At 38.4% G+C, this 26,442-nt stretch overlaps 1 protein-coding gene across 8 annotated transcripts in view; it reads right to left on the bottom strand.

Annotated features, from left to right (window-relative positions):
• Positions 1-26,442, bottom strand: part of CASK (calcium/calmodulin dependent serine protein kinase) — a 374,249-nt gene that overhangs the window by 117,388 nt on the left and 230,419 nt on the right. For all 8 annotated transcript variants that reach the window (XM_070366505.1, XM_070366507.1, XM_070366509.1 and 5 more), the window contains exons 6-9: positions 19,303-19,405; positions 13,362-13,537; positions 8,550-8,672; positions 798-881 (exon numbers count right to left, since the gene is read on the bottom strand). In XM_070366505.1, coding sequence (XP_070222606.1) covers positions 798-881; positions 8,550-8,672; positions 13,362-13,537; positions 19,303-19,405 — 486 coding nt within the window. The remainder of the gene's footprint in view (positions 1-797; positions 882-8,549; positions 8,673-13,361; positions 13,538-19,302; positions 19,406-26,442) is intronic.

Genomic DNA, 26,442 nt, shown 5'->3' with positions numbered 1-26,442 from the left:
CTTAGAGAACAGAGTTAAGTTTTTTAATAGTAATCAAAGTAAGTCAAACCTGAGTTAATTTTAAGACCATAATATAATCGTTTCCTTTGTTGCAGGGAGGAGGGAAATGCTGTCCCTTAAGATTTTTGTCCAGTGCTGTAAAGATTCCATTATCTTATTCTGGGTCTTTTTCAAAAACCTCAAAAACCTTTTAAAGTCAAATGGGCTGTCCAAATGAAGTAATAGTGCTTTTTTTCTTTTCCAGTGGTTTGGAGGATAGGGAGTATGGTAAATGGGAGAAAGGTATCCTAGGAAGAATAAAGAAAAAGCGAGAAAAGTGATCTGGAAATATTTTCTAGTAGACCAAGGTTGTGGGGATTTTTACTGCTTTTTGATGGTTGTTCAATCCTAGTTCCAACTCTAATTTTGTGTTGTTTCCATTGAACTAAACTTATGTTTTCTGTCAAAATATTTAAGTTTGAGAAAATGTGGCCTAGATTAAAATTCAACAATAGTGGATAATAGCAAGTTCCTATTTTTAAAGTAATTATATCTCTGCTATGAATTTTTAAAGATAATATAACTCTAAAATGTGATTCATCTTCCATTTATTATAACTTATTGCTGGGATTTACTTAGATATTACCTTACATTATTTAAAAAAAACCCAAATCTTACTGAAATACTGGTAAATTTTGGCATTGAGAATTTGGCTGTAAGAAAACTACAGCCAACAGCAGTATAATATTTATGGGCACTGAAACAGAATACAAATATCAGCAAATGCCTCTGTCTGGCTTTTTGCTGATTTAATTTACCTTTAGTTTCCTCCGTGCATTGAATTTCCTCAGTTGCTCTACTGTTTCTGGAAGATGAATCTTGTAGGCATAACGATCCCGCTCCTAAAAAAATATGAAAGATAATAAACACACATAGCTCTTTAAAAAAGTGAAGAAGCTAAATTTAAAATAAACAACAAGCCCAATTGGATATGAAGGTCAAAACTGATAGTAAAATAGTATTTCATCTTCATCAATAACAAAGGGCTAAAATAATGGTCCATGTAATTTTTCAGATACATGGCTATGTGGCTAAAATAATTTATTATAATTATTATGAAGGTATGAAGTTGACACAATCTTGTCAGGTAAAACGAGCCTTTAGGAAATTAACTCACAACTAATTCAGCATTCTGAGTTGTCAAGAATAACTGGATTTTAAAAGAAAAGTCACAGTATCTTCAAACTAGGACAAACTTATCAAGCCCATTCTAATCCAACCATTTCTCCATGTGGGATCCCCTTCAATCTCTGATGGATGATCACTCTGTTTGACTTCATACAGTAGGAGAGTATTACTTTATGGCAGCCCACTACAATTTTAAGAACGTGAAAAAATTCTTATTCAGCCCACCTGTGGCTTGTCTGGACTAGCTCTTCTCTTTGGGAATCACAGAGTAAACACAATCCCTCTTCCATATAATACCCCTTTAGTAGTTATGAGGGGGTTCATGCTTCCCAGTGAATCTATTCTTCTCTGTGGTAACATCTCCAGTTGCCAACTTCTCATGTGTATTTCAAATCTCCTGTCATTCTCCTTATTGCCCTCTTTGGTTCTAATTTGTCAATGTATCTTGAAGATTTTATGCTACAGGTACTTATTTTAGAAATATTTCTCGAGTACCTACTATGTGCCAGGCATCGTTCTATGCACTTGGGATTAACAAGTAAACAAAACCTTAACAAAGATTCTGGCCCTGATGTCATTCATATTTTAATGGGAGAAGATAAGAAAATACAAAGAAGGGAAATTATAGAGTATGTTAAGAGTGCTATGGAATAAAGCAAAAGGGAAGTCAGGGTAAAGGTGCATTGCAATTTAAAGTAGGGTGGTCAGAGTATGACCCAAATGAGAACGTGACATCCAAGAGGTGAGGAGAGTGGCCTAGGCAGATAGAACAACTACGTGCAAAGGCCTTTCAAAGGAGACAGTGTGCCTGAAATTATCAATAAACAGCAAGGAGACTCGTGTGTAGAGTAAATAGTAGATCAGACTAGACAAGTGGCAAGGCTGGTGCAGGCCACCAGGGGCCTTTGGCTTTTATGTTGAGTGGGAGATGGGGCAACTGGGGGGTTTGCAGCTGGAGTGACGTGATCTGACAATGTAGAGGAATACTCTAGCTGTTGTGTTGAGACTAGATTGGAAAGGGGAGAGAGTTAAAAAAAAAAAAAAAGCATGGAGAACAGTTAGGAGGTTATTGTAGTAATCCAGGGGGGAAATGAAGATGGATAAAACCAGATGGAAACAATAAAGACAGTGAAAGGGAGATAGACTCTGAATGTAGTTTGTCTTCCTGAAGACGTTTTACTTTTTCAGGTATAATTAGCATACAATTAACTGCACATATACAATGGGATAAGTTTTGACATACGTATACAAACATAAAACCATCCCCACAACCATAATGGACACATTCAACACTCTCAAATTCTTTCTTGTGTCTCTTTTGTCACCCCCTTCCCCATCCCCAGGCAATCACTGATCTATTCTGTTACTTTAGATCAGTTTTCATTTTCTAGGATTTTACATAAATGGGATAATACAGTACATATTAATTATTATCCAGCTTTATTCACTCTGCCTAAATATTTTAGCTTCACCCACATTGTTGCCTGTATCAATAGTTCATTCTGTTTTATTGCTGGGGGTATTCCATTGAATGTGCTGCGCTTAGTCACTCAGTCGTGTCTGACTCTTTGTAACCCCATAGACTGTAGCCCGCCAGGCTCCTCTGTCCATGGGCATTCTCCAGGCAAAGATACTGGAGTGGGTTGCCATGCCCTCCTCCAGGGGATCTTCCTATCCCAGGGATCGAACCTAGGTCTCCTGCACTGCAGGCAGATTCTTTACTGTCTGAGCCACCAGCGAAGCCCATTCTATTGAATAGATGTACCATAACTTCTTTATCCATTCACCTGTTGATGCACCCTGGGCTGTTTCCAGTTTTTGCCTGTTAGGTATAAGGATGCCATGAACATTAATGTACAAATCTCTGTATGGACCTAAGTTTCATTTCTCTTAGGTAAACATGTAGGAGTAGAATGGCTAGGTCATTTTATAAGAATATGTTTAACTTTTTAAGAAACTGTGCAATAGTTTTCCAAAGTGGCTGTACCATTTTACATTCCCACAACAGGTATGAGTTCCAGTTGTTCAACATCCTCACCAACACTTGGTGAGCCCCTGGGTAGCATACAAGAAGGACAGACTAGATGAGTACTGCAAAGACATTGAAAACGAAACTGGCATTTGAATCATAGTGTGTAAAAATGGGGTAAGACGTGTGTTCTGAATCCAACTGGGTTAACTGCCTACCAAAATAGAAGATTTAAATAAGAATCATAGTCTCATAACATAATAATACTAAAAATGCCCAGCACACTATCCAAAATTACTCTTCATACTAAGAACCAGGAAAATCTCAAATAAATTAAATTTAAACACTTATACTCTACAGGCTTTAACCCTTCTGTAGGCTTCCTAATTCTGAATATCTCCAATCACTCACCAAGCCTCATCAATCTTCCTTAATCGCTCTCAGTTTGGACACTTCTTTCCCACTCCCGCTATGACTCCCCAGTTCTGGCCCCTGTCACTTCCTGACTGGACAGACCGGCTTCTATAGGACCTTTTTGCCTCTATTGCTTGTATCCTGACAGGTAACCCACCTGTGCACAGTGTCCAAAGGAATTACATGAGCATGCTGCTCATATAATTTTGCATCACTCAAAAGCTTGGAGTAGCTTTTTACTCTCTATACCCTAATATCTAAAGTACCAAATTTGGCATTCTAGATATATTCTTCCCTCAAGCCAAATTTTCAGTCTGCTGCAACCCTATTTAAATAGCTGACATTTGTATTATACCAGTGTTTCCTGACCCCTTCCCTGAATACCCTGAACACTTATAATGCTGTGCCTTCTCTGTGCCTTCCACTTTGGGTATGTGGCCCTTTTAGTCGTATTAACCTGTGCAGCCTCCCTCCCCACTAGCTAGAGGGTAGCACTGGCCGACAGTGACTTTTCACGCTCCCCGTTAGTCTTCCGGGGCCCATACTTCCGTATTCTTGTGAGATGCCTCTCATGTGTGACTTCTTTGAGGTTATCTTTCTATGTCTTTATGTTATATCAACAGCATTTGAAATTCCATTTCACAGTCTCACCATGCCTTAAGTTTAGAAGATAACAGACAGTGAAGTGAAAAGGGAGAGAATGATACAGTAAAAATTTTCTTTAAATAAAATTATGCTTAAATTATGATTCCTGATATTTTCTAAGCAGATGAAATCATAAGATTAAAAAAAAGTCTATTAACGTACCTCTTACCACAAAACAAGTAAATATTAACTCCACAGCATTATAAAACTAAGACGAAAGAATAAAAATAATATTTTCCAGATTAAATAATCCTACCTGAAACTAACAGTAATGTGATATGAATTCAGAAAAATGTTATTAGCAATGTGTCTTGCATTTAAAGAAGTGTTTGATTCACTATCCATTGTGCACACGAGATGCTAAATATACATTTAATTGATGTGTTGATTGATTATTCCAAAATTCAAATTGATTAGGCTAATATAAATACCCTTTTCATCTTTATTATGGTCAATATACTTGGAATCTACATATTAAGGCTACAAAGGGTGTGAAAAGAGCTTAATTATCTGTGAGAAAATTACAATCTTAGTTGGTCTTTTGTTGGAATGAATATTTACAGCAAACAGCACTAATTTAGATAAAAGTATTAAACAGGTATAATTTAATAACTTCAAGACATTCACATATTAATTGGTCTATTTACTCAAATTCTCATTTTATATGTCATGATTGAATAGGACTTTTTTGTGGTCTTGCCAAAGAAATAATACTTTTTTTTTGACACAAAACAGTGGTATCATGACTTTTGGTACTCCTTACTACAAGGATTTTCATCATTTTATTTCTTTACATTGCAGTTACTCAGGAGTTTTTCATATTTAAACTTTAGCTTAAATTTTAGCCATTGCTAAATTACCACCACTTCTATGCACAGCAATGATTTAAAAGTATACATGGAAAAGTACTGAAATATAACATGAGCCATAAGTCTGTTCTCATCAGCTTGATAACATTCTCATTGAATTCTTCCATCTTCAGAAAACACACTGTAGTGAACAGTCTTCAGGAATTTTTTCATTTAAGTTACTGACACTTTTGTCTTTTGTCTTTCTGGTGCCAGAAATCTGTTGTCTATTAAGCTCAGATTATTTGGCAAAAGAACTATAATCATTGCAGGGATAAGAGTTCCCAAAAATAAATATTATTAGTCAACATATGCAAGATAATGAAAGCCAAATTTTCCAAAGGATATTAAAAATGACTAATATGGCTGCCATTTTCACTGTTAGTTGGCATTTAAACTAGCTGCAAACAAAAAAAGATCCTCATGATAAGAAACTGAGAAAAGCAAAGGAAAATCAGGAGGTTCCCTGAACTGTTTATTTCTGGGAGAAAATAAGTACTAAGAAAGTATCTCACTTTCACTCTTCTCTGGAGGAAGTATTTCACTCTTTTCTGGAGGAAGTCAGGAATAACTATAGCTGGGGAACTCAAGTCGAGAATAACTAAAGCTGAGTATCAGAGGATTGAATGCTGATGTGAAAAGTAATATTCTTAAGGAGAATCAAGATCTACTGGAATCTCAACATTGTTCAATCATACTATTATCCCATGTCATCACTGCTAAGATACACTATAAACCTATATTTAAATATTATTATTTTGCATAATTTCTGGGGAGCTAGCATGGTATAGTAGTGTGAATACATTTATACATTCACTCATGAAATCATTAACTGATATTTATGAGCACCTACTAAATGTCAGGGGCTTCCCAGGTGGCGCTAGTGGTAAAGAACCCATCTGCCAATGTAGGAGATATAAGAGAGACAGGTTCGATTCCTGGGTGGGGAAGATCCCTTGGAGGAGGGTATGGCAACCCATTCCAGTATTCTTGCCTGGAGAATTCCATGGACAGAGGAGCCTGGCGGGCTATAGTCCATAGGGTCGCAAAGAGTCAGACACAACTGAAGCGACTTAGCATGCACACACTACATGTCAAACACTTTGAAAGGTTCTATACAGAAGTGAACCAAGAGACAAAAATTCCTGCTCTGTATGCAGCTTATATTTTATGGAAGTAGACAGAGAAACAAATAAGTAAAATGTAAGTATGTCTCATGGTGATCAATGCTATGGAAAAAAAGTAAGGCAGGGAAGAGGGGTAAGGCATACTGGTGGCAGGGGACATATCTTCCCTCAAATTTTAAATTGGGTGGTCAGGGAAGATCTCACTAAGAAGCTGCTATCTAAGCAAAGACTGAAGATGGTGAGGGAATAAGCCATGAAGATAGCTTGGGGAATAGTATTCTAGGGAAAGGGCACGACTAACACAGGCGCTGAGGCAAGTGTGGGCCTGCTGTCTGAGGAGCAGCGAGGAGGCCGGCATGAGGGAACAAAGTGAGAAGAGGAGAGTAGGAAGGGGTGAAGGGGTGAAGTCAGAGAGGTATGAGGGAGTGAAAATGGTAAACTAAATTAATAATACTTCAGGGGACAGGTCTAGCCTAAAGGTATAAACTCAGTTTGTACAGATAGCATTAGAACCCATTAAAACTATTAATAGATGAGGTCTTCAAGGATCTGGGGCTTCCCTGGTGGCTCAGCTGGTAAAGAATCCACCTGCAGTGCAGGAGACCTGGGTTTGGTCCCTGGGTTGGGAAGATCCCCTGGAGAAGGGAATGGCTACCCACTCCAGTATTCTGGCCTGGAGAATTCCATGGACTGTATAGTCCATGGGGTCACAAAGAGTCAGACACGACTGAACAACTTTCACTCTCACTTTCCAAGGGTCTGAGTGTAGACAGGAAGCAGAAGAGCAACGGGCTGTAGCACTCCATTGTGAAGATGGTGCAGGGAGGTGAGGAAGAATCAGCAGGATCTGGAAGGGGCTGCCACAGAGGAAGAAGGGAAACCAGGGAGAGAGGTGCCCTGAAACCAAGAGAGGACAGAGTTCCAGAAGTATGGATGTCCAAATGCTGATATGCCAAGAGGGAGAATCATGAGATCTGACCACTAGACTCAGCAACGTGAAGTTCACTGGTGCTTTGACGACTTGACGAGAGCTATTTTAGTGGAGCTGGTAGGATTGCAACCCTGACTAGGGTGGGTTCAAGAGAAAGTGATGGGAGAAACTGAGGAAAGTGAGTAGAAATAACACTTTCTAGGAGTTTCGCTGTCAAGGGGAGTAGAGAATAGGGGCAGAGGCTGGAGCGGGTTGTAGGGTTAGGAGAACATGTGTGTGTATAATGAAAATAAATGGTAGCTTGTTAGATCCCACAGAGATAGGAAGGTGCTGATGCAGGGAAGGGCATAGGATAGGGATAGGATCCTGAGTACAAGGGGAAGGGTGTAGTAGGCTGAATCCTGGTTCCAACATCAACAACTTTTGTGACTTGGGGCAAGATCTTTAACCTGAGGCTTAGCTTTCTCACTTGTAAAGTGAGAATTTCCTGGAACTGTTGAACACTGTAATGTCTTCATCAAATAGTACTATCTCACTGAAGTCCCAAGTTATAATTTTCTTTAATAGTGATACTTCATTGGCAGGTTGGGATATAAAAAGAACTTTTAAAATCTGCTTTTTCTAGAGCCTGTGAGCCACAACTACTGAAGCCCACACACCGTGGAGCTCCTGCTCCACAACATAAGACGTCCCTGTGACGAGAAGCCTGCACACCACATTAGAGAGTAGTCCCCTCTTGCTGCAACTAGAGAAAGCCAGCATGTAGCAATGGAGAGCCAAGTGAAAGTGAAGTCGCTCAGTCGTGTCTGACTCTTTGCGAGCCCATGGACTGTAGCCTACCAGGCTTCTCCATCCGTGGGATTTTCCAGGCAACAGTACTGGAGTGGTTGTCATTTCATTATCCAGGGGATCTTCCCAACCCAGAGATTGAACCCAGGTCTCCTGCATTGTAGGAAGATGCCTTACCGTCTGAGCCACCAGGGAAGCACCCAGCACAGCCATAAATAATAAAATTAAAAAATCTTTTTCTTAAGAAAATAAATCTGTATCTAGGATCTACTGAAATAAAAATAATGCTATAAAGTATACAGTCACAACCAAAGCAATGATAATCGCTTTGTAAATATCACATACTAAGTGCTCCTTCTGTTGTTCATGTTGTGCATCCTTGGAAGATGTGTTGGTAGAGAACAAACAAGCCTTCCTCTGGGATGGATTTTGCCTTAATCCTCTTTAGTACCCTCTTGTAATGAAGCTGAATGTCACTCAAATGGTACATCCTCTTAGATGTTTACAGAGAATGCACAGAAACAGTAAATAAGGTGAACAAAACTAATGAAAAATGCTCAGGAAAAAAAAGGGTGGAAAGGGGCACCTTACAGAGTAATGCATTCTTGTCACTGGACTGTCCAAACCAAGTGCAGATGGCCACCTGTGAGCTCACATACCTTAAGCCATGGGTGATTCAGTGCTTCATAAACGGTGATCCTCTCGGCGGGATCCAGCATCAGCATTCGGCGTACGAGGTCTTTGGCACTTTCAGAGATATGGCTCCACTGCCTTGGATTCATCTGAAGAGGGGGAAAGGAAGATTACACAGGTTCAGTGAGACGTTAATGTTCACTGTTAATATCCCTACATTCTTTCAATGCGAATAAGATTCAGGTAGCAAAGTAGAGAAATCGGATTCTAAAGACTTGCTTTCTAAGGAAGAAGACGACTGAGGTCATGCATTTCCTGTTGTTCAACACATGAGAATTTGCATCAGTAAATATTCTTTATACATATTCTGATTAGATATATAATAACATTTTTAATAATTAAAGAACAGAATGTTCACGATTCCAGGCTCTATCTCAGGTAAAATAAAAAGTCTAGCATCTAGACTCTAAGGAGATGAGAATACTTTGATCTAGAAAGGACTAAAATAAAATTTAAACATTTTAAAGAAGTGTTTTTAATATTTTGTTTTTAAAACTGGGAATTAGCAATAACCGTGAAGCCACACAAGCAGCTTTTATTAATAGGATACTTTGGTCACTGTATGTCATTTTCAGCATTTAGGAAAAAATATATTACTATAGGCCTTACAAAAAACCCAATTTACTTGTATATTATTCTTAGTGAAGTGACTTTTTTTCCTCTTTTAGAGATGAGACAACTAAGCTACAAGGTAAGTCGCCTAAAGCCAAACAAAAAAATAAATTATGAGTTGTTCCTAAGACACAGGACTTGTGAGCAAGGCTGTGGATCTCTGAGGAAAAGAGTTGGAAGACTCCTGGGAAAAGGGGTATGTCTGAGACCAGGAACCAGAAGAAATGGAAAGGAATGCTTGGGGTTTGGAGTTGGGAAGGCAAGTGGGGACAGGCGGGAAGAGATGGAGCAGGGTCTCACTCCCTATTTAATATCAGGAAACTGACTGACTGAGCACGTAGGAGCTGTCCGTTGCCAGAAGCTTTAAGCAATGCCATGGCTTTAACCGGCCAGAGACCCACGTCACTTTCTATGGGAGAAAGATGCAGAATAAAGTCCGTAACACTTTAAAGCCAAATAAAATCACCGCTTGTAGTACACACGAATCATTATAATCTGGCCAAGGTTTAGTGTCAGACATTTTGCTCTGGCTAATGTGAGGCTTTGTTCTAGTAGATAGAGAGTGGAAAATGTTCCATCTTCTTTGTCTTAACAGGCAGAATTCTAAGCGGTAGTCACTTCTCTTGTCAGATCCCTTAATTAAAAGTGAATGCCGTGAGACTGTTGAAATACTGTCATCCTATTGAAACTGTGATCGGTTGACAAGTTTGAAATAGGGAGGCGAGTGATTAGATGGGGCTTAGACAGCCTTGCTTCCTCTTTTCCATCTTGGAGATGATGTTCTCTTCCATGTCTGAATGATCTGTCCTCGGGAAAGGTGTTGAGAAACCATCTGAAAGTGGTCGTAAGATTTCTGAAGTGAGCAGAGGTTGAGAAGTATACTCCCTGGTCCTTTTCATGAGGGAGCCCAATCCAGGGTTTTCTCTTTGGCAGAAAAGAGTAGCTGATATTAATTTAGGAGGTCGAGTATATCTTTATCATCTGAGCCATCAGGGAAGCCCTTGAATATATAAGGGAGAACAAAACAGGGCTATAAAGCAGTCTTAATTATTTGAATATGAAAGCGAGGCAGCTGAGAACTCCTGCTGTGTAGACACCAATTGGATATCCAGAAACAAGTGATATAAGGTGACATTGTATCTTTTATACACTTTGGGAAATATATTTTTGTCCTTTATAAAAAATTAATTGAAATTAAATGTTAGCATATATTTTAGCTAAAGTATTCTCTCCTATCGACCTTAAAAGATCAAGTAAGCTAGTAAACGAGAATAAAAAGTTAAAATTATTTAAGACTAGTAGTAGTTTATAAACTCTGACATTTTAAATATATTACATTTAAAATATGTCATCAAAATTTTCTTGAAAATACTCATAGAGATCAAGGATTTTTAATTTTTGTTGTTGTTAAGAACCACCAGGGTGGTAAAATATTTTTGAGATCTGCTCCAAAATAATACAGTAGCGTGTAGAATATAGATAAAACAATATTGGCTGGATGTTGATAAATATTAAAACTGTGGGTTCATTATACTATTACCTCTACTATTTTGTTGGAAATTTTCATTAGTAAAAATTTAAAAATGAATGCTGACACAATCATAGTATTTTTTTTAAAGGCCCAATAGAGTCATCACATAGTAAAGATGGATCTGTACTTCAAACTCAGCTACTGAAAACCTGGCGCCTTTGTAAGGAAAGCCATGAGTATAAGCGAGAGGTGAGGTTAGCCAAGTAAAAGTAAATATGTTATTAACTTTAAACCCCCAGGTACAGAAATTATAGTATAGCTGCCACCATCCATCTGACTATATTATGCTGGAATACTAAGAATAGAACATTTTAAAACAGTTAAACTTTTGGACATATTTGACTAGTCCAAATTTTTTTCTAAACAAAGAAACAAAGATAACTATTCAGTGCTTTAAAAATAGACAAAATCAAATACCAAGAAGCTGTTGGAATGAAGTACATTGCCTTGGAAACCAGGAAGTTAGCAACTGAACAAATACAAAGGAAGAATTCTATTATTAGCAAATGCTTATAGCTCAAGAAGGCAGGTGGGAGATTTTATTATATGGTACCTACGTCATAAGTCACTGTGAGGATGAAAAGAGTTAATATAAGTAAAGTGCTTAGAACAGTTCCTGGAACATAGTAAGTGGTATGTATGAGTTAGCTATCATTATTGCTAGTATTATTATTACACTGATAGAATTACTGTGTTTATTTTCACGTTAGTATCTGTGATTTCACTTGGCAAAATTCAACGAGAAAGCCATAACCGTGCATTCCTGATAGCCACTCACAATTTCCAGGCATTGAAGGGAGATGATTACTTACGAGCAGTTTCCTGAGACTTTTAGTTACCTTGAAAGGATTGATTTTATTTCCAATGGTCAACTGACTCTAAGAGAAGCAGAAAAACCTATATGGAAAACGTCTTTCTCTGTTACCAGAGTTTTCCCATAGATCTTCATCTAAATAAAGACAAACCTGTGTACCTTTATATATAAGCCGATGGTACACAAGGAAAAAAAGTACAAACCATTCTCATTGACTTCCTTCCACAAGCTTCAGTTGCAGTTTAAAGAATAAGGCCACAACTCTGAAATTACTTTACCTTCATTTATTTTTTCCCCTTAAGTTTTGTCAAGTCCCATATAAAATTCTAACATTACTGAGGAACAGAGAAAAAAATACTTTAGGGGCCTCACAGTTTTGGAGTGTAGTGTTATATGAATATAAACCTATGTGTTTGGTTTTTATGTTACCAGGCGTGGCCGAAAATGAAAACAGTGATTTTGTTGAATAGAAAGTGCATGTGTTAATAATAACGGGAGGAAGGAGAACTTCCTCAAAATAAACTGCCCTGATTTGATATCCAGACACATACTCTTCTGTGCTTCCCATACAGAGTATCGTATTCCATCAGCCATACAAGGCGGCACGGGGCAATACAGTGTAAAAGCTAGGGTAGTGAGACCAACCCCAGGCTGATTTCCAAGAGCCTCCCAGGTCTTTTCAGTATAGCCACTCATGACGTCAGTAATGGCTTCTTAAATTATTTAGTAATGAAAGTAATAATGTACTAATCAGAAGTCTGGGAACAGTACATGTAGTTTCCAATTCACAATAGCCAGAGATGAATATAAATATTTAAATTACACCAAAATGGCTCTAAATTACATTATGAAATGCAGTTGTGATACTGGCATTTCAGTTTATCCTGGAAGGTAAATGGAAAATTTTTCAGCTGTGCTGGCTGACTACATAAAATGCAATAAAATAACATGCATGCTAGAGCAAAAACAAATAAAGGTTAATAGACACTAAATCTAAAAGTAAGATAAAGAATTACTAAAATTACCTGGATGAAATTTCCATTTTACTTTAGAAATGAAGTAATAAAAATAAAGCCCTTTTCTCAAATTACACAAAGAAGGGCCAAAGAAGTTTATGCTCCAGCTCAGCCTGGATAAATGGGTTCAATCACCAGACAGCTAATGGATATTTTAAAATCTGGGCTCGAGTCTGTCACAGACACCTTACCCAGGGTAAAATAAAAGCTCACATTCTCTCACAGTAAATTCCAAGGAGTATTCCAAATTCTTTCCCTGATCTAGAATTTTATTTGAAATAAGTGGGGCACAAAAAAATTATTATGAATTTGAGTTAGCTAAACAGGCAGTTTCACTAGAATGTACTTGTGGTCAAAGATTTTGACTTGTCGTGTGGCTTTGTGACTCTGAGGGCCCAGAATGTGGAGGAAAAGGGGAACATCCATCGGTTCGGGTCTCCGGTCTTTATAGTGTATCAAAGACAAGTCGGGTCCCTGTTTTCTGGACTAAACACAGAGTTGGAATCCAAATACGTGGGACAGACTAGAGGCAGCACAGAGGGAATGAGAAGGGAGGTATGAGGCAATGGTTTTTTTTAAAGCCAGTCATCTGGATGATAATTTGGCTGCGATCGACTCTGAAATTTACTTGAGAGCTTTGTTGCCTAACAAGGCTAGTGGATCAAAGATGCAAGCAAAAAACTTTTCTCTGACTGGGTAACTATGTTGACCATCAATAAACAATCCAGAGAGACAACAACTTAAAACTTTTTTTTTCAGAATAATTTAATCTCAATGGAAAAATAAAACATTCATAATATATTACCTTATATTTTCCTTTAATAATGCCTTCAAACAATCTTTCCTTGGTTCCATAAAAAGGCAAACAACCGCTTAGCAGGATAAAAAGGATCACGCCACAACCCCAGACATCTACAGGTTTTCCATAAGGCTCTCTCTTGACAACTTCTGGGGCCATAAAATGAGGTGTTCCAACGCGCCCTATATTTAAAATGACAACATCAAGGAAAAAATGTTTACATAAAATGAGCTTCCCCCTATTTGAAAACTGAAAATAACAGTGTGAATGACAAGTTTAACGATGTAAATATTACCACCTCTTCCCTCCTCTATAAAATCAAGGGAAAAAAAGGCAGAAAGAAAAAACTTATTTATCACCTCTTGAAAATACTGAGCCCAGGAGAGACAGGTACTCTGTCTTCTAACACTGCTACTTCCTACTGAATTCTGCAGGGTGCATGGTAAATATTTACCTATTTCTTACATCATGAAGAAGTTGTTTAAATTTTATTGTTTTCACATGTTTGAAAATAATTACTAAAAAATACAGAGTAGAGACAGTGGCAGGGAGAGGGGGGAACAAGTGAGAAAATATCTGTGGAGAAAAAGATTACTTTTGACTGCCAAACAAATTCTGAAATTAAACCTAATGTTGAGAACTTTTGCTTGGAATATGACTCTGAATCCGAAATCCTGTTCAGTAGATTTTAGGAATTAATTGCAGCAATTAACAGTGGTTAACGATATTTTGTTATAATAGGATTTTAGCTTCCTTCAAATATTAATATTGGAAGAGAATGAGAGCAAATATATGACATAAACCAAAGCAAAATCATGAGGCTCTTCCCATTTGATTCTCTTTGATTTCTATCTTCTTTAAAGTGTTTTTCTTTTTTCCTATCAAACTTAGGTTTCAGGAAGGAATCTGAAAGCAGTTGTTTGCACACCAGTAGCCATCTTTAATGCAGCACCCCCTTTTCTTCTGTAGAACAAAAGATTTGCATCCTAGGGAAATTCCTGTGGGAGGGGACTGCCTGCCAGATTTGACAGCTCTTCTAGCTCTAGGCGGGCCCAGTGCCCTCCTCTTCTCCCTTCCCTACACCCCCCACCTCGTCATCCTGAGTCCAAGATCATTTTTATTTCGAAGACTGCACAAAATTTTATGGAGAGCTCAGAATGGTGTTCAGAGTTTGGAAAAAGACCTCAGAGATCTTCTAATCCAGCTAGAGAGAAAGCCTGTATCATAAAGTCTTGTTGGTGATTGCCAAACCTGGTTAGGATGGAAATGGTTGGGAACAGGTCCGAGCTTGTGTACTGGGAATGTTCCTTTGCTGAAAATTGTGGGTCCCCTCCTTCCCCCATAACAGAGGAGATTATGTTCAGCATTCAGAGAGTGAAAATATTTTTATTTAAAATGTATGGTAGATCAGAGGAAACTCTGTACCAGTTAGAAGGAAAGATTTTTATTTTCATGTTGCCCCATTTAGTTTCCTCAAGTAACATAAAGAAGTGTGAAATGATGAGAACTAAGCCTCCTACTTCATGAACAGCTGGGACAGGGCAGTGCCCTTGGGGAAATGTGCCTTGGTCTGATGGACAGGAGCTGGTAAAAGTGGGGAGAAGCAGGGTAAGAGATCACAGTACTCATACCAGGGCACCAGCCAGGTACCTGCTGGTGGTTGGGATACTGCTTGGAAACGCAACTTGACTCTTACAAGCAACTCAAAATGCAGGTCTCAATCTGGGACTAGTTAAGAGCCCCCATGGCCAGCTCTGGCCAACCAGGGGGAGGTTCTCTCCGTTTATCTAGATTGAAGACTACCATGGTATTGGAGAATCAGTGTTCATCCTTGAGGAAGATACATATCTTTTGGTTAAGGAATTTGCTCATAAAAATGAAAAGGGCAAAGACCATCATGTGTGCTAGTCACTCAGTCGTGTCTGACTCTTGGTGACTCCATGGACTGTGAGCCCGCCAGGCTCCACTGTCAATGGAGTTCTCCAGGCAAGAACACTGAAGTGGGTTGCCGTTCCCTTCTCCAAGGCATCTTCCTGACCCAGGGATTGAACCTGGGTTTCCTGCATTGCAGGTGGACTCTTTACCACCTGAGCCACCAGGGAAGAGAAAGATTTTATAGGAGTGGATTTTTAAAAATTTATTTCATGCAGATTGGTAGAATGTGAAAGGACTGGAATTACCCTTTAAATATACTGACCTCCCCAATTTCCTGGTTTGTGATCACTTGACTTTTCCTTCTTTGTGGTCACTTGATTTTTTTTTTTTTTTCACTTGATTTTTATGATGCTGACCACAGAATTCTAAGAACGGGAAGCCAAATTACCAAACCAAATTAAATGTCATTGTATATGAGACACTTTCAGATGTGCATTTAAAAATTTAAATGTTAGTTTTTTTGATAATATAATAAAACCTTATTACCCAGAACCTCAGGGAAGGGGGAGTTGTTCTGAATAGGTACATATTCATTATACTTTAGGACTTGAATCTTTACACACCCACCCCTTTTTACTTTAAGAATTTTGGATGGCTCTCTTTCTATAATTTCCTGACTTCTTTTATATATGATGCTGCACATAATTCAACCTTTTCTTGATGACTCAGAATTATTATTGTGATACCAATGAAAGAAATCTGGTATAGAACCAAAAATGCATTGCATACCCCAGAGAATAAAGGTTGATTTTTTCAGTATAAAAGGCTGCTGTGCTTTCCAACTTTTGGTATCTGCTCAACATATTTTTTTTTTTTTTTGATCAGGCTTTCATTTCTTTTCTTTCACTGTGCTTACTCTAGCCTTGTCTTCTCCTCATTTGTTGCATAAAATTTGCTATAAACTGTAAACTCATTAGAAACCAGATTCTTTGACTTAGTAAAAATTTCCCAAGTGCCTGCTTGGTCCTAGACACAGTGGTCTAGGGCCACTGGGGACATACAAGGGATAAGCCATGGTCCCCCTTTGCCCTCACAAAGCTCAGTCTTTGATATAATTACAAATCCCCGCGTGAAATGCTACATGAAGGCATGTAGGCCAGACAGCTATGGGAATATGGGAGAGAACGAACAGGGTTACCTAACTTGGGATGGTGAAAATCAGCCTGCTTCTAAGAAAACTTCGTTAACTAGATACACAAAATGACAAAAGGCATTCTAACCAGAGGGAAAGGCAGGTGGAAGCTATGAAGGAATGCCAGTCCACAGAACTTTCTGAAAAATGGAAGCATGTCAGCCTCAGAATGTGTCTTCACATGTTCACTTGAGAGAACCATGAACAGCTATTAAGGGCAGAAAATGTCTTGCTGCTATTAAATTTATTTTCTAGGTTCCTAGTTATATTCTGGATAAGTGAGTTTTCCAAACAGCTGAGTTTCAGATAGGGAACATGTAAATATATGTAAATGGTTTTTATTATATAGGACATATAATGGACAGAATTACTTTTGATTTGGAGGACTCAGTGATCAAAGATTCCAATCTAACAGGAAAATAGCTTTCTTTTAGATATTAGCAAATGAGCTGATACATTTTCAGAAGTGTCTTAAACATGAAAACTTCATAAGAGAAATCATTTATCCTTTATCTACATATCTAGATTGCATTTTAAAGACACTGTAATACTTGAAGTAGTAATGCAAGCAAAGGTATGTTTAAGAAATGACAGTATTTTGACCACCACAAAGTATTTTAACTCTATAAGGACTGAGAAAAATAAATTTTGCACAACTGATACACTGTGGGTTAAAAATCAGCTTTAAAAATACAAACTTGATGGGAAAGATTCATGGACTTTAGGAAAATAGATTAACATGTAAAAAATGTCTGGATAAGTCATGAATCTGTTTTTCCCCTTCAGTCAAGGTACATAGTAAAATGAAGTCCATACCATCTTTAATGCTAACAGGATGCAAATTGAAATCAAGAGAAACAAAGTCACTCTAAATGGCCAATATATATAACAGCATATAAAAGGAATTCATTTTATATCATATCATCCCATTAACCTTGAGGATATAATTGTCAGAATTTGTTATTTAATTGTGTAGTCTTAACACGGGGGTGATCTGTACAAATAGTGGATGTGAGAGAGTTAAACAGCAATGTTTGTTTAAAAACAACTTGGGATTTGTAGTTGATTGCAAGATTAATATGAGCCACCAGCGTTACAACAGGGTTGTCCTAAAAGCTCATGCAATTTGGGGAGGCTAATAGGAATGTAAGATCCACAGCAAAAGCAGTGATAGCTTCAAGTTTCTATGTGTTGGAAGTGCCTGGAGATGTGCTCGGTTTTGGCTCCGTACTTGGTGCAGTCAGGAGACTGAAGTAGTTTACGTGAGGAATGACAGCTAAATCAACCTAGGCGAGTTAACTTGGATAAAAAGGCGGATATGATGGCAGTTTTTAAGCATCTGAATGACTATCATGTGGAACGATTAAAATTGCTCACCGTGGCTCCAAAAGCCAGAAGTAGGACTCCTGGGTGGAAGTTACAGGAAGATAGACTTCTGTTTAATGCAAGGATGGATGTTTCAATAGTTAGGGAGCTTTTAAAAAATGGAATGAACTGTCCTGGGACACAGTGAATTCTTTGCCACCTGAGGAATTAAACTAGAGCTCAGTCTTTTGCAGGGAATTTTATGAGAGAATTCAATCTTTAGTTTACAAGACTGGAGAAGTTAAGGCCTCTTCGAATTCTGATTCAGTGATTCTATGGTTAAATTGCATGTTGTTACCCTGACCCTGTGGTCAGTCTTCTGATCACAGATGATAAGTTTCAAACTTTTCATAGGTTTTGAATTCACTAGTTCATTAGAATTAGAAGAAAAAATAATCAGTTTTCAAAACAATACTCAACTTGCAATTTCTTGTATCCTTGGAAATGATTAACTAGAAGAAAACCCAAAACTAGAAGAAAATCTAAACACAATTTAATTTTGGAGGGCAATGTGGTAAAATAATGATTTAAAGACTACAACTATGACTCATAGCTCATTTTTCAGAAGATGGCCTATGTTAATACTGCTTTGATGTTTTAGTAACAGTAAATGAAATGAAGTGAAATATTCTGTGTAAAAGATTATTATTTTGATATTTATCATTTTTCAGGTATTTGAATTTAATATAAGCATTCTTGAAAGATGACAGGTTTAAAAAGGTTCTGTTGATATTTTTCCTCTTTGTGAAGGCTGGCAGTACTTGGAGATGGAAAATAGAAAGCAATGGCTAGAAGACTGGTAGTTGGTAGAATGGAGAACTAAGCAATTTGCAAAACTAAAGAACAAAACTAAAAACAGGGCAGCATTCTGAGCTGGAATCTACTGAAAGGAATAAATAAAACCAAATACTTGAATCTGTAATTAGCATCCACCTCTGCATACTGGTGAAGAAAGTTTGTTTTAACTTTTCTTCCTTTTTTATTCTGGCATGGGAATTTTCTAGTTATGTTTGCTTTGGCTAATAATAAAATTAGGCTGTGTTCATATCTGCTTGCTCTTCCCAAACACACAGACTGATGGCCTAAGTGTGACTCTTTCACAAGTGGAAAGAGGAAAGCAGTGTGAAATTAAAAATCAGCCACAGATATAACCTGAAAGAAGTGAATCCACACACTTTAGATTTGACTTCATTTGGCCAGTTCAACTTTAAAAGTCTCTTTGCCTCAAATATCACCTTCTTCCAGTACTGTTTTAATCTCTGTATGTTGGGTCTCTTCCCTGTTAAATGTTGAGGATACAAAGAGTAAAAAGATGGAGTCTATTCTTAAGAGACTAAAATTCTAATTATGATTATAGAATTATTAAATTCAAAACTATATTATGGCACTTTTTTGGGGGTGGGGTGGAACATGGTCTGAAACACTGAGGATAGACTAATATTTAGTTTGAAAACTTTACACCAGCCTATAAAGTGATGCGGTTTTGAAGGAAATTTTTTAAAAAAGCATTCTTACCTCCAGCTACAAGTCCAGACTCCCCTAATTGAATAGCTACCCCAAAGCCCCCAAGTTTAACAGGTGCCGAATTTTCCTTTGAGGCAAGGAGAACACAGTGGGGCTGAAAAGAAAAACAAACAAACCAAAGAAAATGATTAATTGTCAATGAACAATTTGCACAAAGCCAAATAACATGACCATATTTGTTGTTCAGTCGCTAAGTCGTGTCTGACTCTTTGTGACCCCATGGACTGTAGCCTGTTAGGCTCCTCTGTCCATAGGTTTTCCCAGGCAAGAATACTAGAGTGGGTTGCCATTTCCTTCTCCAGGGGATCTTCCCGGACCAAGGATTGAACCTGTGTCTCCTGCATTGGCAGGCGGATTCTTAACCACTGAGCCATCAGGGAAGCCCATATAGTAAAATACTTTAAAAACTCCTGGAATTACTTTGGATGCTTGAATTATTTGTCTATTCTCATGTCTGGCTGATTTCTCCAAAGACTTACCTGTTTTATCCAACATTTTTCAGGAATTATTTGCTTCTAAAATTAGGGTGTGGTGCTTGGAACCACTCAGGAGGAATGGATGTTCAAGGCAGACAGACAGATGTGTTTTCTGCCTTTTCATGCAATATTTTCTCTCAATGAGTGACAGCCTACATTTGTGTAAGGAAAAGTATATTTTACACCTAAGTTTCCTGAAATCTGACTTTATCTACAGAACCACTGTATCTTGGCCCTTAGGGATGTTGATGACCCTTTCTCTGCCCCCTCTCCCACCATCCTATTTTTCTTTATTCGTTCCACTCCCAAGTAAGATTTAATGACTCTAATTGAGCCCTTCTCTTCTGGAATTCAATGCTCTTCCTTCCTGGGGTCTCTTCTCTGGATGTGCCCTTCCTCTCTGTGGGAAGGGGAAGTGAGAAAAGAAAAGTGGGGAAGGAGACTACTGGGCTGGCCTCTAGTCCAGGGTAAAGACCCACCCCCTCCCCCACCCCGCCCTGAGGAGCAGCTGCTTGACCAGGGCTGTCTAAGAATCATATGATTTTTGGTTACAGTGAGAGTCTCTTTATAGGACCTAGTCCTCCTGCATCTGCCTTTTTCTGGGACCTTGTTGGGGCTGGTGTCAGGAAGGCATTTAATTGTAGGGAACTTTGGTCTCTGCTCAAATACTATGCTCCTCTCTGTGACTAACATTACATATGTTATGACCTTCTCTTAAAATATGGGTTTAGTGAAAAAGGCAAGCCTCTTCAGGCTTGGAAGATAAAGGTATTTTTTATTCTCTCCCACACTTGATCAGATATAAAATGACCCAGTTTTAGTTCAGGTTTAGCCTACATGATAGTGGGCATGAAGAGACCCATGCAATAAAATTCTGAGCTGGTACACCCACAGTGATGTTTGATGATAGATATACAAAAGTAGGAAGGATTCTTTTATACTTTAGAAGTTATTTTTTGTCCAAGGGTATTTAAAGACCTTTACAATAGAGTGTAGCACAAATAAAAATGAGCCCTTGAGTATAAATGTGTGTATGAGTGTGTATGAGTGAGAGAAAGAGGAGAGAAAAAGCAAGTGTACATGGATGGTGAGCAAACTGCAGGAAGACACAAAGTAGCTGGTAGGGCCTATTGAAGGACAGGCAAACCTCTACAGAAACCAACTGACAGAGTGTTCTCTCTCAATGCAAACTTTCAGTTGGTTCAAACAGAGATCAATGATAAGAGGTCTAGTGTGGGGCACGGCAAATGAACAAGCCTAGAAAAGGATGGGCCTGACGCAGAAGAAGAAAATACAGACTAGACCCAGACAGGGTCTCCCGGCCAGTGTCATCATTACCTTCTTAGGAAAGAGTAGTAGAAGCTTAAATTGGAATCCCAGGGTATACACTTTATAGTTTGTTGACTATATTTACGCTTAAGTTAATGTTATACTGAGATTTATCCAACAGGGTGTGGATTCAGTCACTCTCAACAAACCCTTTAGTGAGATAAGTCATAAAATTGAAACTTAAAAAATAAAGAAACCAACATACGTAAATGAGTAGAAGACTCTAGTAACGTTAAGTAATGTTAAGTGCTAAGGAGGGAAAATTAAGCTGGTGAGGAAGTAGGTGTTACAGGTTTGGAGACCAGGGAGCTGTTATTTACTAAGACAAGGAGTGTCAGAGAAGACCTCTCTAATAGGGTAATAGGTGAACACACACCAGAATGAAGCGGCAGAAAGTCACACGGAGGTAAGATCTTGGTGTGGAGCATACTATGGAGAAAAGCTCAGAGGCACAAAGGGGGTTGCTATGTTTGGAGACGAGTGAGGAAGCCAGTGTGTTGGGAAAGGAATGAACAAAGGTAAGAGGGGTAGGAAATGAGATTCAGATGATCAACGACCCTATTGTCTAGGGTTTTGAAGTCAAGGGCAGAGCTCTGGGTTTTAGGCTGAGCAAGATGGGAAACCATTGGGAAGTTTTGAGCAGGAGAGCATGAAAATCAGTTTTAGGTTTGGAAAGGATCACTTCAGCTGCTGTGGGGAGAAGAAATGGCAAGGGCGCAAGAATAGATGAAAGGAGCCCAGGTAGGAGGCTTCTGTGGGTGTTCAGGCAAGAGAAGATGGTGATCTGGACTAGACCAGAGTGATAGAGGCTGGGAGGGTAAAAAGTCGTCACGTTCAGGATATGTCTGAAGGTAAATTTGACAAGAACTGCTGCTGGATATGAGGTGTGAAAGAGAGAGAGAGGTCAAGTATGGTAATTAGCTTTTTTGTCCTGAGCAACTGAGTGAAAATGAGGATGTCATTTACTGAATTTGGGAAATATAGGAGTAGAAATATGAAAGAGGGATCGAGAATTTGGTTTCACACAAATTGAGTGTGAAGTCATGTAAGACAGGAGAGGGAAGGCTGGGACTAATTTGGGATCAAAAGCATGTACATAATATTTATAGCCAAGATAATGAATGAAATCACTTAGGGAGTGAACTACTAATAGAGAAGATGAGGTCAGAGGATTGAGACCTGGTACACAGCAGCATTTGAGGCAAGGAAGATGAGAACAATCTAGCAAAGGAAACAAAATGTCTGGACAGTGAAGCAGGGGGAAAATCAGAAGACACTGGTGTCCTGAAAGGCTACTAAGAAGTCATTAAAGGCGAGAATTGATCATGATATTTGGCAACTTGAAATTCACTAATGACCTTGATAAGAAGGATTTTGGTGGTATGAAAGTGAAAGTGAAGTCGCTCAGTTGTGTCCGACTCTCTGTGACCCCATGGACTGCAGCCTGCCAGGCTCCTCCGTCCATGGGGTTCTACAGGCAAGAATACTGGAGTGGGTTGCCATTTGGTGGTATAACAGACAAAAATCCCCACTGAACTATGTTCAAGACAGAATAGGAAGAGATGATGTGGAAATAGTAAATTCAGATATCTTTCAAAACTTTACTGCAGTAGGGTTAGAAAATGGGATGTAGCTAGAAGAGAATGTGAAGCCAAGGAAGTTTCTTTAACTTTTTAATATTTACAACTGGAGAAACCAAATTAACAAAGCCTTCAGGTACCAATCACCCAGTTTCACAATTATTGACATTCTGTCATTACTGCTTTATCTATCTCCAACCATTTATTGTTACTATATTTTTTGCTGAAGTCTTTTAAAACAAACCACATCATTTCACCAGTAAAATGTTCACATATGGGGAATCTGAGTGAAAGGTGCCTGCGATTCCTTGTATAATACTTTACCTGTAACCCTATTTTAAAGTCACTTAAAAGAATTCTCCTTGTGGTTATACTTTCAGTTTGTTACATAGTGAGGTCAATTTGTTTTAACTAGATTTTGACTTAATTTGGTGTTCTAATTATACAAAACATGTTCATGAAGTTTCAAAGTCAACTATGTTAGTTGCTCAGTCATGTCTGAATTGACTCTGTGTGACTCCATGGACTGTAGCCCGCCAGACTCCTCTGTCCATGGGATTCTCCAGGCAAGAATACTGGAGTGGGTTGCCATTTCCTTCTCCAGGATCTTGGAGACCCAGGGATCAAACCTGGGTCTCCTGCATAACCGGCAGATTCTTTACTGTCTGAGCCACTAGGGAAGCCCAATCATAAACAAATACCTCTCAGAGAGGCCTACCTTTTGTTTCCTCTCCTCAAGCCCAGTCTCTCCCTCCTCATTGGCAACAGAGTGTATCAGTTTTTGGTTTATCCTTCCATTGTTTTGTTTTGAAAATGAGATAATGCATACAAATACTCAAAATTTTCACGTAACAACATATGCATTAGGTCACTCCATCAACATCTTCAGGGAAGTTTTGTTTTGTTTTTTAAAGACAGACATTTGCATGCTGGTGGGAAAGATCCTATAGAAAGGAAAAAAATGACCTCAGAAAAGAAAGGGGATGGGATGTAGTGTACAAGTGGGAAGGGGGTTGGCCCTAGTGACAGTGAGGGAGGCACCTGTAGACGCAGGCAGATGTGAATGTTAGAAGATGAGGAAGTTCTCTTCTGAGCACTTTTATTCTCCATTTACTTGAAATAAAAAGTGATCAGCAACTGACAGTGGGGAAGGAGAGGGGGCTGTTGGCGGCGTGAGAAGAGCAAAGGTGTGAAAAAGTATTTTCAAAGGATAGGAAAATGAACTAAGACAGTGGTTCTCAAACTTTAGTATCATACAGAGTTGCTGGCCTACATCGCCCCAAGTTTCTGACTCATAAGGTTTGGGATGAGGTTAAGAACATGCACTTGTAACAAGTTCCTGAGTGACGCTGATGCTACTAGTCTGGGAACCCATGCTTTGAGAAGCCCCAGACTAAGGAAATAGGGCAGGACTGCTGGCAGCATAGGAGCCCACTCAAGGCGTGTGGTCATGAGTTTAAAGCAAGACCCATCAACACTATTCTGTGTTTACACCCAGCGGTCCTCATTTTAGCTGGTGGGGTTCAGGCCTAGAATGGGAGGTCAGCTGAATTTAACCAGGGTTGGGATTTAGATAAAGAGAGGCGGGTGATATCAGTAAGAGCACGAAACCAGCATATCTGTTTATTTCTTCTTTTCTACTTTTATCTTTTGTATAAAGAGCTAAGATAGCAACAAAGTTCAAGGAAGGGGAAGGGTGAGCGGAAGAGGATGTATGGGAATAAGCTAAGAACACCGAGACAAAAAGCAGAAAGCTCAGAATGAACAGGAAAAAGGCTCATACAAAGGAAGAACTAAGAAAAGCTTATACTCAAAATTGGGTCACAGTAGGGTCATTAGGCGGAGAAGGCAATGGCACCCCACTCCAGTACTCTTGCCTGGAAAATCCCAATGACAGAGAAGCCTGGTGGGCTGCAGTCCATGGGGTCGCTAAGGGTCGGACACGACTGAGCGACTTCACTTTCACTTTTCACTTTCCTGCATTGGAGAAGGAAATGGCAACACACTTCAGTGTTCTTGCCTGGAGAATCCCAGGGACGGGGGAGCCTGGTGGGCTACCGTCTATGGGGTTGCACAGAGTTGGACACGACTGAAGCGACTTAGCAGCAATAGCAGCAGCAGGGTCATTAGGGAACTGAAGATTGAAACAGAATTAGTGTTTTGAAAAGGGGATGGCTTAGGTGTGGAAAAATAGCTACTATGATAAAAAATTTATATTAGATTTTATGAAATAGAACATATAATAAACACTAGTCATTAAAAAATTCCTGCCAGGATTCTGAAAAGCTATTTGTACACCTGTGTTTATTGCAGCATTATTCACAACAGTCAAGAGGTAGAAGCAATGCAAATGTTCACTGACAGATGAATGGATAAAGAAAATGTGGTCTGTACATACAGTGGAATATTATGTACCTTTAAAAAGTAGTCTGTCATATGGTACAACATGGGTGAACCTCAAGGATATTATGCTAAACAAAATAAGCCAGGCATAAAAAGCCAAATACTGTATGATTTGACTCAGATGAATTGTCTAGAGTATTGAAAACCACAGAAAGTAGAAAGGTAGTTGCCAAGGGTGAGGGTAGAGAGAGGAGGGGTTCTTGTTTAGTGGACACAGAATTTGTTTTGCAAGATGAAAAATTTCTAGATACAAACATAACAATAAGTATATTTAGCACCACTGAAGCATATAAATATACTTACACAATATAACTTATATACTTATATAAGTATACGTATATAAGTATATATACGTATACTTATATACTTATAACAATATAAGTATATTTGCACAATATATTTAACACCACTAAACTATACATTTAAAAATAGTTAAGGTAGTTAATTTATGTGTTTTTTTATACCTGCCTTCCCCACATGAAATTCCTCCCAGACCAATACAGTAATGATCTGCCTTCTCAGAAGTTCTAGGGGGAAGTAAGAGCTACAAAATGTTTTTATTCTAGCAATTTAAAAATACTCCATCCTAGGTGTCAAATTTATAACAAACTAAGAGCACTGGAGAATATGATATTTAGTAGAGAGAATGTACTCCAAGATAATTAAAATTGTTAGATAAAGCCCAATGAGTTAAATATTATTTAGTGCAAAATAAACAGAGTTGCAGTGCAATAATTATGGGGAGGATAAGAACTAACTTTTCTTCATTTCAGATGACAACAACCAAAAAAAAGGGGAAATGTGATTAAACTGCAGGGCCAGCAGTTACATAGATGGACATATAGTGGTTAAACACTGGACTAGGACCAAAAACACTCCCTGTAGAGTAATTTCACTATTTTCTTTAAAATATAGGAGATATTTCAATCTACTTGGGAGAGTTTATCAAGGAGAGAATACTATTACAAATTTCATCTAATCCTAAAATTATGAGATTCTGTTAGAAAATAAATCCAAGGTCTTAATTAAGGGAATACATAAAATACACTAAGTAACACTTTAAATAATAGAACGATTCATTACTCATGTTACTATAATGCAATACAGGAATGCTATTTTATGTTGATTGCCAGTTTCTAAAATGAATCCAGAAAGAGAAATTAAATGCTTATGCTTTAAAGGTCCAGATAGCATATGACGTATCATTACTTAGGAAAAACAGAAAATGACTATTTTAGCTTAGAATTTATAGACTTCTTTATTTGGGGGGGGAGGGAAAACTTTTCATAATTGTCAAGGTGGAAGGTATTCATGTAAAAGATATAAGCAATTTCCTAAAGTTA

The sequence above is a fragment of the Bos mutus genome, chromosome X (genome assembly GCF_027580195.1).
Source record: "Bos mutus isolate GX-2022 chromosome X, NWIPB_WYAK_1.1, whole genome shotgun sequence".
NCBI lineage: Eukaryota > Metazoa > Chordata > Mammalia > Artiodactyla > Bovidae > Bos > Bos mutus.
The sequence above is the reverse complement of the archived record's forward strand: the minus strand, read 5'-3'. Positions and strand labels throughout refer to the sequence as shown.